Below are 14,319 nucleotides of genomic sequence, written 5' to 3' on the forward strand. Positions count from 1 at the left end.
AGAAAAAAGTCCAATTCTCTGCATGGAAACATCGTGACCTCAGCTCCCTTGACTCCCCGGTCGGTTGGCAGCCACCTCCACTGCACCCAGGGGTCCCAGTCCTCGGGGTCCCCAGACATGGGCTCCTTGGCATATCCCTTAGACCGGATACACCTCACTCATCCAGAAAGGATGTGCCAATACCTCCCACAGGAGGGTGATTGAGGGTTTTATTTTAATTTTATTTAAAAAAATATTTCTTTATTGATTTCAGAGAGAGAGAGAGATAGAAACATCAATGATGAGAATCATTGATCGGCTGCCTCCTTCACACCCCCTACTGGGGGCTGAGCCTGCATGTGCCCTTGGCAGGAATCGAACCAGGGACCCTTCAGTCCGCAGGCTGATGCTTTAGTCACTGAGCCAAGCCGGCTAGGGCAAGGGTTTTATTTTTTAAATAAGTTTTTATTGATTTTAGAGAGAAAGATAGACACATTGATGAGAGAGGAACATCAATATCGATTGGCTGCCTCCTGCACACCCATTGCTGGGGATCGAGCCCAAAACCCAGGCCTGTGCCCTGACCGGGAAGTGAACCTTGACCTCCTGGTTCATAGGTCGATGCTCAATCACGGAGCCACGCCGGCCAGGCCTGAGCAGGTTTCTTAACCCTTCTGAGCCTCAGGCTCCCCTTCCATAAAATGGATCTGATGAGTCCAACCTCATTAGCTCTGTTCAAGGATTAACCTTGCAACAGTGGCTTTGCCCGAGCACAGTCAGTGCTCCATGACTGCTTTCTCTTCTAATGGGTTTCCGCTCCCATCCCAACCTCCTGCCTTCGATTTTCTACTCTCCAAACTGTGTCTTGCTGCCTTGGATATTTTCTTAGCAACAGGACAAGCAACCCATACTACTGCAGCCATACTGCCCGAGTCCAGCCTGGGCTGCACCGCTTACAGATGCGTGGCCCCCGCCCAATGGCCTCCCCTCGCCGAGTCTCAGTTTGCTCATCTGTAAAACGGGGCCAATCACAGCACCCACTCCCTTGGATTGTTGTGAGGTTTCCACAGTAGCGTGAAGTGCACACACAATCGTGCTTGCCCCTCAGCAGCCGGATCTCAGAGAATGCTGATGCATGGTTATCGCTAGGGTGTGACGTCCCAGGTTCGATCTGTCGATCCCTTTCTCTGCAATCCATGCTCCATGTCACCGTCTAACGGAAACCCCGTTCCCACCCGCAGGTGGTCTTTATCGGCATGATGTCCAGCTCCACCCTCTGGGGGAACATCTCGGACCAGTATGGCAGGAAAACAGTAAGGCAGTCTCTCTCCTAAGGGCCTGTCCCCTAGCCCAGGTTATCTCTGTGGTGACGGCGACAAATAGCACACTGATGCTGCTGGAGCAGTGGGAGGCCTTTGGAGGAGCCATGTCGATGTGCTATCAGTAGACAATGCTCTGAGGCCACTGTGGAGTCTTGAAATCATGCATTGATTTCAAGCTCAAGCTCATGCATTTCAAGACTCTTTGGGTTCCATTGAGCTAGCTTATGCCCAAGGAAAGGAATTAAGGATGTGTGTGGCAGGTACCGATGTCATAGTTATGGGCTTAGGGGTGCATCAGTGTTGCTTTATTATTATTATTATTTTTATTATTATTATTTTAAATATATAATTTATTGAGTAAGGGAGAGGGATAGAGAGTTACAAACATCGATGAGAGAGAAACATCGATCAGCTGCCTCCTGCACACCCCCTACTGGGGATGTGCTTGCAACCAAAGTACATGCCCTTGATCAGAATCAAAGCCGGGACCCTTCAGTCTGCAGGCCGACACTCTATCCGCTGAGCCAGACCAGTTAGGGCATTGTTGCTTTATTATTATTGCAATAGATCCAGGATTTCCTGCTTGAATAATTCCTGTCCTACCTGTTCTCTTAGGTACACAATACCTTTATTTGTATCAGTTATTGTGTGTGTAGTTTCATGACATGAATTTTCTTTTTTTGGAAAAAAAAAAAACTTTACAGAGCATCTTAAATGGGAAATCAGTCACAATTGCCCCAAGGAAATATCTGCGAAAATAAATACAATGAAAATGAAATAATGTTATTAAGTTCTAGCTGCTTACCATTGACCCACTGCTCTCTTGGTTAAAAAGAGGGATTGGTAGATGGTCCAAAAGGTGTTAAAGACAGACTGGCACCACACGGATGTCTCCTCTGGCCATCACCAGAAGAATGATTATTAAAATGAAAAAGAAGCTGAAACCAGTTTGGCTCAGTGGATAGAGCGTCTGCTTGCGGACTCAGGGGTCCCAGGTTCAATTTCAGTCAAGGGCATGTACCTTGGCTGCAGACACATCCCCAGTAGGGGGTGTGCAGGAGGCAGCTGATGGATGTTTCTAACTCTCTATCTCTCTTCCTCTCTGTAAAAAATAAATAAAATGTATTTTTTTTTAAAAAGAAGAAGAAATTACTTTCTTGCAAGGTGATTCACAGTTATTTGAAATATTCTCTCTATTAGTTAAAGTCATGTCCCCATAGACCTGAAATCAGCTAGTAGACCTCCAAATTTCCTTTTAATTTAGTTTATGGTTTTAAAAGAAATATGTATTTTTATTAATTTCAGAGAGAAAGGGAGAGGGCAAGAGAGAAACATCAATGATCAGAGAGAATCATTGATCGGCTGCCTTGGGGATCGAGCCCACAACCTGGGCATGTGCCCTGACAAGGAAATTGAACCGTGACCTCCCGGTTCCCAGTTCGATGCTCAACCACTGAGCAACACTGGCCGGGAGGACAAGTCTTCCTAGGTCTCATGCACAGTGGGACATCTTTCACTTCTGGGCCCTGGCTATACATGCCAATCATTGGGACAACCGAGAAAGCCCACAGATTTGCCACCTACAGCCTAGGGGTGGGCGGCACCCACACAGACAACCCTCGGTTGTTTGGGTTCCCCTTAAACAGGACCCTAATGGTGACTTTATTTATTTGTCTATTTTATTGATATTTTTACAGAGAGGAAGAAGGGAGAGAGATAGAGAGCTAGAAACGTCGATGAGAGAGAAACATCGACCAGCTGCCTCCTGCACACTCCCCATTGGAGATGTGCCGGCAACCAATGTACATGCCCTTGACCAGAATCGAACCTGGGACCTTTCAGTCCACAGACCGATGCTCTACCACTGAGCCAAACCAGTTTCGGCCCTTATGGTGACTTTAAATGGGGGGAGGGCCCTGAGACCTGGTGGTGCTGAGCATCCTTGTGACTCAGTGTCTCCCGTCCATGCAGGGGCTGAAGATCAGCGTGCTCTGGACCCTGTACTACGGGATCCTCAGTGCTTTCGCGCCCGTGTACAGCTGGATCCTGGTGCTCCGGGGCCTGGTGGGCTTCGGGATCGGAGGGGTCCCCCAGTCGTAAGTAAACACCCAGCTCCCGCCTTGCAGCCAGGCAGCCCGTCCCCCGGGTCAGGGCCTCGGGGGTTCTCACTGCTAGTTCAACAGCAGCGCTGAGATGTAAACATCCCTGGATCCTCCTCCAAACGTCTTAGCTTAACTGTGTCCTATAACTCTTTTGTCTATGAGGAGAGCGCATAAAAACCACCAACAAAATTACAGCAGACATATTTAACCACCCGAGAGAGCCACTGGCCTCCCGGCTCCTTTGCTTCAGCCATTTACGTAGAAATAATCGTCTTAATCAGGCAATGTGCTTATCTAGTTATAAAATGGCTCCCCTAAGCTCATTATTTGGGAACATTTAGTGGAAGATATTTTTACGTAATTAAATGTAGCTAAGAGTTTCCATTCATTGAGAATAGCTTTACCCAGTTGCACCACCTCACCAAACCAAGCAGGTAGGATTTTGCTTATGTAGTTTTTAAGGGCCCAACAATGAGAAGGCCTTATAAGGTACCCTACGTTTTTAGTATAAATGCAAGTTGTAGTACTGAAATGTCTTAATTGAAATTTTTTTCTTCTTTCAGTTTTATTGATATATAATCAATATACAGCAGTTTTAGGAGTACGGCATAACGACTTGACTTATGTAGCTTGCAAAATGATTACCTCAATACGTTTAGATAGCACCCATCATCTCCTATCCAAATTATATTATTAATAAAGAGCCAGATCATCTCTCTGCTCTGATCTATCCATTTCTATGTCCCTCCTTTCTTTCTTTTTTTTTTTTTCTTTCCTTTATCTCTTCCCTTAAAGTATGTATTCACATCAGTTCTTGGCGACAGCAACAATATTAGCATTAACAGTGACGATGACGATGATATTAATAGGATGTTTACCAAGTGCTAGACCAGTGCTAGGTGCTGTCTTCACACTCTCTCATCTTGTCCATTGGACAATCCTATTATCCCCATTTTACAGATGAGAAAACGGAGGCTCCGAGATCATAAGTGACCCGTGGGGCCAGGCGGTTCTTACGTGGGGCGTGGAAGTTGCTTTTGCTTTGTAACAAACATTCCCAGCACCGATGGGGCTTAAAAATAATGATTCCTTTAACTCGTGATTCTGCAGTTGGTCAGATCGGTTGTTCTGGTCTCGGTGGGGCTTGCTTATGTGTCTTCAGTTGACGGGTGGATTGAATGGGGGCTGGCTAGGCTAGGACGGCCACGGCTGACTCCTCTGCATTCCACAAGCCCCTCATCCTCCAGCTGGCTAGCCCAGGCACCTGGTCACGTGGTACCTGGGCAGGGGTCCCAAGAGCAAGCAGAAGCCACAAATCCTCTGGAGCCCAAGCTTGGGACTGGCACCGCAACATTCTATTGATCAAAAGCAAGTCACGGAGCCCAGGCTGGAGGGATGGGGACATAGGCTCTGGATGGGGTGGGCTGCCAAGTGTCATTGCGAGGAAGTGTAGGTGCAGGGAGGGGGACCTGCACGGCCTTCCAGTCCGGGTTGCCCAATGCCAAAGCTCTCGCTTGAACAAATATTGGGGAAGAGTTCTGAGCGTACCAAGTCAGAGGTCCCGGTAAACCAATAATGCCCCTGGGGCCCGAGTACTGATTTGGGGGGGCGGGGGGGGGGGGGGGGATTCTGGGAATGGAGAATGGTTGGTTCTGAGCAGGTGGTATTATTTTTTTAATTATTAATTTTTTTAAAAAAAAATTGATTTCAGAGAAAGAGAGAGAGGGAGAGAGACATTGATTTATTGTCCCTCTCATGTATGCATTTATTAGTTGACTCTTGATCGTGCCCTGAGGGGGTACCCAACTGGCCACTTTCGTGGATTGGGATGATACTCTGACCAACTGAGCCTCTGGCCAGGTGCTATCCTTTTAATTACTGCAGGAAAGAGGAGTCACATTTAGGATGATACTAATAATTCCATTTTCTGTCTATGAAGGAGCATTAAGAGAGACTTTAATTCAAGCAAGGGAGTCCAGTGTAACTTCCTTTTTATCCTTACAGACCATACATTTTTGTTTTAGAAAAAAATTCCAGTGTAAAGAAGCACCCTCCTCACCCCCAAATGATGATCGCCTCTAACTGAACCCACCGGGGCACATCACTCCTTCTTTCCAGTAGAGGGTGCTGTGTGCTTCCGCAGAAATGCCACTTTCCCAAGAGGCTGGATGGAAACCTTCCTTAGCCTCTCTTAAAAAAATGCGTGCGCACCCCCAGGTAGCTGCCCACCCCGCCCACCTCGCCATCGGCCTCAGCAGGGTCTTCAGTTTGGTGTCTACAGCCAGCTTGCTCCCAAACCTGTCCTGGGCACGGCTCTTTCTTCCACATTTTAAGCAGAAACGAGGAGCGGAGATCACAGGTCATTTCTTGCTAAGCCTGGGATCCAGATGGCAAGTCTCAGTGGCCAACTCGCCACCAGACACACGCGATGGCTTGCAGCGAGGGTTTGTTTATGCCAGTATCGGCTGCTTCTTGGCGCGGCTGATTCTGTTGCTCATTCTTTTACTTTCCAGTGTCATTGTAATCGTAGTCACCACACACTGGATGGAGATCAAACAGCTCGTTTCCATTGTCAACGGCCATGAGTCATGGCCAAGTGGGGCCACAACAACGCCAGGAAAAGATGTTTCTTGTGGCATCGGTTGCAAAAAACAAAACAAAACAGGGAATGGCAAACATCTACATGTTGACCAACAGGGTTGAGGCTGTTAGAAGATAATGCTATAGATCTATGGCACATGTGTCAAACACAAGGCCCGCGGGCCAAATCCGTCCCGCCAGGCCTTGCAATGTGGCCCGCACCGCGCTGTCATCACTGCACTCCTCTGCGTTTCCATCACAATGACAGTTTATGACTGTTCAGTAAACCATTCGGCCTGCGATTTAGGCTGGATTTTAGATTTTGGCCCCTTTTCTGATTGAGTTCGACACCCCTAATATGGATATGGAAAGATTCCCAAACTATCGTGTGAGAAGCAAATCCTGACACAGATTCAGGAGCCTTGAACAACTGTTAGTTACCCTACCACTCTGCAGCAGAAAATTCTAATTTAACCTTTAAAAAAATATATATATATTTTGTATTGATGTTTCACAGAGAGGAAGGGAGAAAGATAGAGAGCTAGAAACATGAATGAGAGAGAAACAGCGAACAGCTGCCTCCTGCACACATCCCATGGGGGACGTGCCCACAAACAAGGCACATGCAGACCAGAATCAAACCCGGGACCCTTCAGTCCGCAGGCAGAAGCTCCATCCACTGAGCCAAACCGGTTAGGGCTCTAACATAACTTCTGACTGCCCACTGGCCTAGTAAAGGGGTTCCAGGAGCTCTGGAGGGGTCCTGATCTGCCTCGAAAGGCTTCGTGGAAATTAGCTTCCCTCTGCCCCCACCTTCCTTATGAGGATCCAGGAGAGTAACACGAGGCCACCAAGTAGCTCGGATGCCGGGCTTCAGTGGGAGATGAGGGGCTAGAGGTCTCCTTCCTAGCAGCAAGGAAGGCAGTGTGGGGGCGTGGTCTAGGAGTTTTCCTTCTCTGTCCAGTGGCTGAGGAAGAGAAAGGGAAGGGAGGGGTGTGGGGAGGCAGTGGATGGAAGAGGCTGCTGGAGCGGTTAAGACGTTGGTTCCATGGAGCACACAAGTAAATTGCCTGACCAGATGCATAAATATATTGAGGATAATGTGACCCAGGTTCCTCAAGTTTTGGAGAAGGGGTTTACAATCATGGAAACTGGAAGGTTAGAAAGACCTCTGGTTGGACTGGGATGGAAAGTATTGGTATGAGCTCATTGGTTGTTTTTTAAATACATGTACATGGGTATAGCTATATAGATATAGATGTATGGTATGTATGTGGGGAGAGAGAGAAACAGACAGTGATAAATAAATAGATGATAGACAGATAGATAGATGATAAATAGATAGATAGATAGATACCAGATGGATAGAACTTCAGAAAGCGGTAGCAATCTTCCTGCTCAGTCCTGGCCTTGACCCCCTTTCTGTGTCTCTGCTTCCCCAGGGTGACGCTGTATGCCGAGTTCCTGCCCATGAAAGCCAGAGCCAAGTGCATTTTGCTGATCGAGGTGAGGAGGGTGGCTGGGTTTGCGGGGAATTCTCGGGCTCTGGTGTGAAGTTCTCAGGTGTCTGGAGCCACAGGACAAGGAAAAGCGGGTTTAAGAAAAATATAAAAGCCCTAACTGCTTTGAGTCAGTGGATAGAGCATCAGTCCTCAGACTGAAGGGTCATGGGTTCAATTCCTGTCAGGATACATATCTCAGTTGCAGGCTTGATCCTTGGCCCTAGTCGGGACATGTGCAGGAGGTAATCAATCAATGTGTCCTATCACATCTCTCTCTCTCTCTCTCTCTCTCTCTCTCTCTCTATCTCTATCTCTATCTCTGTTTCTCTCTATCTCTCTTTCTTTCTCCCTCTCTCTCTCTCTCTCTCTCTCTCTCTCTCTCTCTCTCTCTCTCTCTCTCTCTCTCTCTCCTCCCTTCTTTTCTCTCTAAAATCAGTGGGAAAATATCCTCAGGTGAGGATTAGCAACCAAAAACATAAAATAAAAATATAATAGACTTAGTATGCAAGGACTTAAATGGATCTTAAATGGATCAGCTATGTTGATTTCAACAGGGTTGTTTTGAAAGTTCTTCAATTGATGAGAGAGAGAGAGAGAGAGAGAGAGAGAGTGAGTTTGGGTAGGACTGTTGGATGGGAGCTGTAACCTTCACCTGAGGGATGCAGCCAGCCCCTCACTACCCTGCAGAGAGAAAGCCAGAGGAATGAACAGGCAATCTCTCTTTCCTTCCTCCCTCCCTCCCATCCCTGGGGGGGGAGGGTCCCCATTGGCTGTACTGAACGGGAACCACAGGACAGGGAGCCTGTGGACACAAGGTGAAAACCGATGGAGAGTGACTTGGAGAAGCAAACAGAGGATGTGCAGTCCCACAGGGAAGAGACAATTTATATATGTGACAGGACACAGGCATAGAGAGAGGAAGGGAGGGGGGTAGAAAGTTAGAAACATTGATGAGAGAGAAACATTGATCAGCTACCTCCCGCCCACTCCCCACTTGGTATGTGCCCACAATCAAGGTACATGTCCTTGACCGGAATTGAACCCGAGTCCTCTCTATCCACTGAGCTAAACCGGTCAGGGCAAGAGGCAGTTCTGATAAAGGAGATGGCTGTCCATGGACAAAAACCAACGTGTTTGCGACATCGCATGATATTGATCGCATTGGTCTCCTTATGCACACACTCCCGTGGGTGCCCTGCAAATGTCCCACACTGCGCAGGGGCGAGATGGTGGCCCTGGCCCAGCCCTATAAACCACAGGAAACGGGATGGCCATTCTGACCTTGCTGACCCCCAAGGGCCCCGTGCCCCCTGGGTTATCATGTCTGCAGTGACCCTGGAATGGCTCACTGTGCTGACCAGTGCCGCCCCCCCCCCCCCATTCTTCCGTCCAGGTGTTCTGGGCCATCGGGACCGTGTTCGAGGTCGCCCTGGCTGTGTTTGTGATGCCCAGCCTGGGCTGGCGTTGGCTGCTCCTCCTCTCAGCCGTCCCGCTCCTCATCTTCGCTGTGCTGTGTTTTGTAGGTACCCCTTTAAGAGACCCCAAAGCCTCTGCTACGGACCTTCTGCTGTCCGCTGTGTTTGTCAGGGAGGGTGTGTAGACAGCACCAAAGCTACCTTTTTCGATTATTATTTTTTTTTAAATCAGGACAGGAGACCAAGGAACGGGGCCTGGGGCAGGCTCCGTGGGGAGCACTGGGTTTCCTCCTGACAGACGCTGCTGGGATGCTCTTTAGGGAGACAGCGGGGGGTGCCGGAGGGGTACCCAGGTCCCACCATGGCAAGATGCACCCGGAAGGGAACTGTATCAGAATAGTTGGGACTCTTAGGTTGTAAATGACAGAATCCCAACTCAAACTGGGCCCAGGAGCTCAAATGATCTCTCCATCTCCACTCAGCTCTGCATAAACTACACCCCCCCCCCCTGCCTCCCCGCAGTGAGATCATGCGCTTTATCCCGTCTATGGATGAGGAGATGGAGGCACAGAGAGGGTGCGTAATTGCTCAAGGTCACACAGCCAACCTACTCCATGGCAGAGCCAGGCTCTGAAGCCAGTCCCCCCACCCTTAAGGTCTCTCTACACGCAGATGAGTGTGAGGCTGGAACCCAGTGTTCTGTCTCTCCCCTCCCCCCTCCCCCCTCCCCCCTCCCCTCAACCTGCCACGTGCGGCCGTCCCGCCCCCACAGTGGCTGCCGGAGAGCGCGAGGTATGACGTGCTGTCGGGGAACCAGGAAAAGGCCATGGCCACGCTGAAGAGGATAGCGACGGAGAACGGGGCCCCCATGCCGCTGGGAAAGCTCATCATTTCCAGGCAGGTCAGTTCCTGGCCCCCCTGGGCGGGCAGGGTGCCCCTGTGTGTGTGTGTGTGGTCGCAGGTGTCCATGGAGTGGGTCGGGGTCCGGGGGCGGGGAGGGAGGGGGCAGATTCTGCAAGGTGAACCTGGCAGCTGCCCTCGGTGTGTTCTCACTGCCAAGCCCTGACAGTGCCACCCGGAGCACGCACCCGCGATGAGAGGAGTGGAAGGCAGGGCCCGCTAATGGATCCGGTGTCACCTTTCAGCGCCCGTTACCTCTGATTAGCAAATGTGATGGATCGCCAGAGGCCGGGCCATAAAACCACATTAGAAAGGGCCGCGATAGGCTTAGGTCCAGGGCGCCAAACTGCACTTAACGGATGGCGCATCGCTGCTTGGATGGCAACACCATCAGGGAACCCACCGCAGAGAGAATGCACATGCGCACCCAGCAAGGGGAGGGGGGGGGTGCGGTTCGAGGGGAGAAGGCTGTCAGGTTAAAGGCTGCTGTTCCTGATCTCAGACAGGACAGATACCCTTCAGCGAACAACAGACCGTACAGGGAAATTATCTTAAAAAATAAAATTATATTTTATTGTTTTTTTTACAGAGAGGAAGAGAGAGGGATAGAGAGTTAGAAACATCGATGAGAGAGAAACATCAATCCGCTGCCTCCTGCACATCCCCCACTGGGGATGTGCCCACAACCAAGGCACATGCCCTTGACCAGAATCAAACCCGGGACCCCTGAGTCCATAGGCCAATGCTCTATCCACTGAGCCAAACCGGCCAGGGCTGTGATTGTTTTTATATTATGCAAAAAGAACTGGATGAAACTTCCCCACAGGGAGGGGCGGTGTTTTGCATGGTACGTGGGCCATAGGACACACCCAAATCCACTTCCAGAAACAGGATGGTCAGGGAAGGCTCCAAGGAGGGGGTGAATTTTGAGACAAGCAAAAAGAGGAGAGAAGGGCAGACCCGTTTTCCAAAAGCAGATTTTCCTGAATTAACTTGCTAGTGTATCTATTTACCAAAAAATATATTTAGTAAACAGGAATATATTTTCTCTATGTGCATATGAGTACATGTATTCATCAATATATTCTGCCTAATATTCTTAAATATATTCAATGAATGCATTCTCAAATATATCCAGTAAGCATATTTAATGAATGCTATCTTTTCATTGTAGAATATATTACCAAAATATTTTTATTCATGAAGGCAATACTCAGAGACTAAGCCACCTGTGGCCTATAATATTTTCCCCCCCACTTTTATTGTGTTTAAGTAAGTAAGCACTTCTCAAACTGCTACTAAGAAAAAGAATGTTCATTAAATTCATCGAAGAAGCATACAATCAGTCATAGAATACATATATATTTTTAAAAGAGAATGTGTAAGGCAAAGATTTGACAAGTTAGCAAATTACATGGCATTGGCAACTGGGTCCTTTAGCTAATCTGTCTCTTGGCAAATGGCTTTTGGTGATTGATGGGTGCCTTAGTTTGTGTCCTCTTGGGGGTGAGACATGATATGGTTGGACACCCCTTTTTTCTGCTCCCAGGCCCATGAAATTACCTAAGAGGTGTCAGGGGGCCCAAGCCCAAGCCCAAGGGGTCTGCTTCCCAGCTCCCGGATTCCAGGTTGGGGTGGGGGTTCAGAATGTCCCCATCCTGCGGAGGGAAGCCTGTGGACATTGCTGGGTCCCGGCTGGAGGGCCTGAATTGGCCGCACTGGGCTGGAGATTTGAGTCCCGGGTCCTTGCAGCCTGAGGATCCAGCTCACGGGACACCTCCCTCTCAGCCACGGCTGCCCGCCCGTCTCCGGCCACCAGCCGGTACCCACGCACCTGCCTGGTTTTTTTTGTCTTGACACAGGAAGACCGAGGCAAATTGCGGGACCTTTTCACGCCCCATTTTAGATGGACAACCTTGTTGCTGTGGTTCATATGGTAAGAGCCATGTGTTGACGCGTGGATCCCCTTCGTCTGTGCCCTGTTGGGGGGGGGGGGGGGGGTGTTGTTTGAACACAAAGCACAGGGAGCGTTTTGATCTGGGGCAGCGTCTGCAAAATCCAGGGGTGAGAGCCTCGCTTTCCTGACCGCTGTCTCACCCAGATAGCGCCCGGACGATTATTTTCCCACTTGTTTTCTTTCATGGGACTCACTTTTTACCTAGATAAATGCATTTGAAAAGGAAACTTTATATGTCTTCTTTAAAGGAAAAAAAAAACAAAAAAAACCACACACACACACCTTAATTTCAGGCCATAGATAGAAGGCACTCTTAGAGATAAACGCAGTGAGTAGTTGCCAGGTTGATGGCTTGCCAAGGCGCTGAGTGGCTGTACTGAAGAGATAGAGAAGCAGACAGAGCGGGAGGTGCTGAGGACTCACTCACATAAGTAACTCATCACTGAAGACAAGAGATACCATCAAAAGAATTGAAAGGAAATTGAAAAGGGATTTTTTTTTTTTTCTACAATGAGACTTCATGCTGATGCTGTAATCAGTTCCCCGCTCCACTCATATGGCCTTGGGTACCACCAGGGCCCCTAGTTTGGGGAGCATGGATTTGGTGGCCATGGGCATTCTTAGAACGTTCCATCCTGATCACATTCTACTTTTCTTTCTTTTTCTTAAATCTTTAAAAAAAAAAAAAAAAAATATATATATATATATATATATATATATATATATATATATATATTTCTTTGATTTTTCTACAGAGAGGAAGGGAGAGGGATAGAGAGTTAGAAACATCGATGAGAGAGAAACATCGATCAGCTGCCTCCTGCATACTCCCTACTGGGGATGTGCCCGCAACCAAGGTACTTGCCCTTGACCAGAATCGAAACCAGGACCTTTCAGTCCACAGGCCGATGCTCTTCATCCACTGAGCCAAACCGGCTTCGGCCATTCTACTTTTCTTAATCACAAGGGCGAGGGTGGGGCTTTTAACGCTACAACCAGTCCCATTTCAGCGGTTCTTCCAACTCTCTTTCTGCCCAGTCGTGCACACAACATCAACAGTGCAGGCCCTGGGCCTTGGTCAGGCTTTGTGTTCTGTTTCAATTAGTTCTCACCTTTCCTTTTCACCTTTGAGCAGGGGTACTAGTTAGCAGAGGCGGGGGAGGGGATGGAGAGAAGGGTGTCAGCGAAAGTGGTTAATTGTAGTTAGGAGGAGGGGAAAACTGTGATAATATACAGAACGGGGGCCCCATTTACAGAATTCCACACACAGAACTAACCCCGCCTTCCTGAGAGCTGGATCCACTCACCAAGCACTTGGGACTCACCTACCGTATGGCCAGGCTGTCGGATTGTTAAGGGCGTTTGGAGGGGTACAGAGCTGAGGGGGTCTGCCTTTGAGAGCACATGATTCTGTTGAGCCGACACTAGCTGAACACAGAAGCAACGAGGTAGAGGCAATGTCTAATTCCTTGCGTTTGCCAGCACGTACTGCAGCCCAAGGAAGCGGATCAGTGGCGTCTGGTGGTGACGGGGTTCCCACATACTGCACTGGATGAGAATGTTCGGCCCTACAGACTCCAGAATCCATCCGGGTTCTTGGGACATTCTGGAATGAATGAATCGCCTCGTTCTGACCTGCGAGCCGAGTGAATTCTGTGGAGTCCACCCCTGTACGGGGCACACAGCAGTGTTTAATACGTGACTGGTGCATCGATTCAGCTCTCAGGAATTCGGGGAGAGAGTGGGAGCCCCGTTCTGTATATTATTAAAGCTTCTGTGTGTGTGTGTGTGTGTGTGTGTGTGTGTGTGTCCCCAGTCCAACAGACCAACTCAACCCAGAAGCCCAGACAGGTGTCAACGCTGTGCTTTCTTCTAAATGTTGGTTCCCCCAATGGTGCCCCCTGTTGCCGGTTGAGTAAACAGCCTCGGGGGCGGCATGTCTGTGGCAGAATCCAACTCTGGAGCTTTCAGAGGACACAGGATGAATCCCCGTTGTCACCTCACTGTGGTTTGCACCTGCCTTCTTCCTGCCCTGGGGCCCAGGAAAGCCCTCAGACGCCCATTTCTTTCCCTCTCTTGCTTCCTTCCCGGCAGGTTTTCCAATGCGTTTTCTTACTACGGATTAGTCCTGCTCACCACGGAGCTCTTCCAGGCAGGGGACGTCTGCAGCAGTGAGTATGGCAGCCGTGGACCAGTTACTCACGCGCACACACACACACACACACACACGCCCACGTCCACCCCAGGTTCTGCCCTCACCAGGCCTGGCCTTGCACAAATCCCACTGACTTGACCCCACCAACTCCAGAGAGAAAGTTTGTGCAAAATCTGAGCCTAGCCCTGACCGGTTTGGCTCAGTGGATAGAGCGTCGGCCTTTGGACTGAAGGGTCCTGGGTTCAGTTTGGTTTCTAACTCTCTCTCCCTCTCCCTTCCTCTCTGTAAAAAAAAATAAAAAATCGCCGGGATCGGTTTGGCTCAGTGGATAGAGCGTCGGCCTGCGGACTGAAAGGTCCCAGGTTCGATTCCAGTCAAGGGCATGTACCTTGGTTGCGGGCACATCC

At 49.2% G+C, this 14,319-nt stretch overlaps 1 protein-coding gene across 1 annotated transcript in view; it reads left to right on the forward strand.

Moving 5' to 3' along the window:
• The window catches only part of LOC118725352 (SV2 related protein), a 33,054-nt gene that overhangs the window by 9,659 nt on the left and 9,076 nt on the right, over nucleotides 1–14,319 (forward strand). The window contains exons 5-11 of the mRNA XM_036449063.2: nucleotides 1,221–1,292; nucleotides 3,273–3,397; nucleotides 7,426–7,489; nucleotides 8,879–9,004; nucleotides 9,673–9,801; nucleotides 11,663–11,736; nucleotides 13,852–13,928. Of these exons, the coding sequence (XP_036304956.1) occupies nucleotides 1,221–1,292; nucleotides 3,273–3,397; nucleotides 7,426–7,489; nucleotides 8,879–9,004; nucleotides 9,673–9,801; nucleotides 11,663–11,736; nucleotides 13,852–13,928 (667 nt within the window). The remainder of the gene's footprint in view (nucleotides 1–1,220; nucleotides 1,293–3,272; nucleotides 3,398–7,425; nucleotides 7,490–8,878; nucleotides 9,005–9,672; nucleotides 9,802–11,662; nucleotides 11,737–13,851; nucleotides 13,929–14,319) is intronic.

This window comes from Pipistrellus kuhlii, unplaced genomic scaffold (assembly GCF_014108245.1).
Source record: "Pipistrellus kuhlii isolate mPipKuh1 unplaced genomic scaffold, mPipKuh1.p scaffold_m20_p_20, whole genome shotgun sequence".
Classification (NCBI taxonomy): Eukaryota; Metazoa; Chordata; class Mammalia; order Chiroptera; family Vespertilionidae; genus Pipistrellus; species Pipistrellus kuhlii.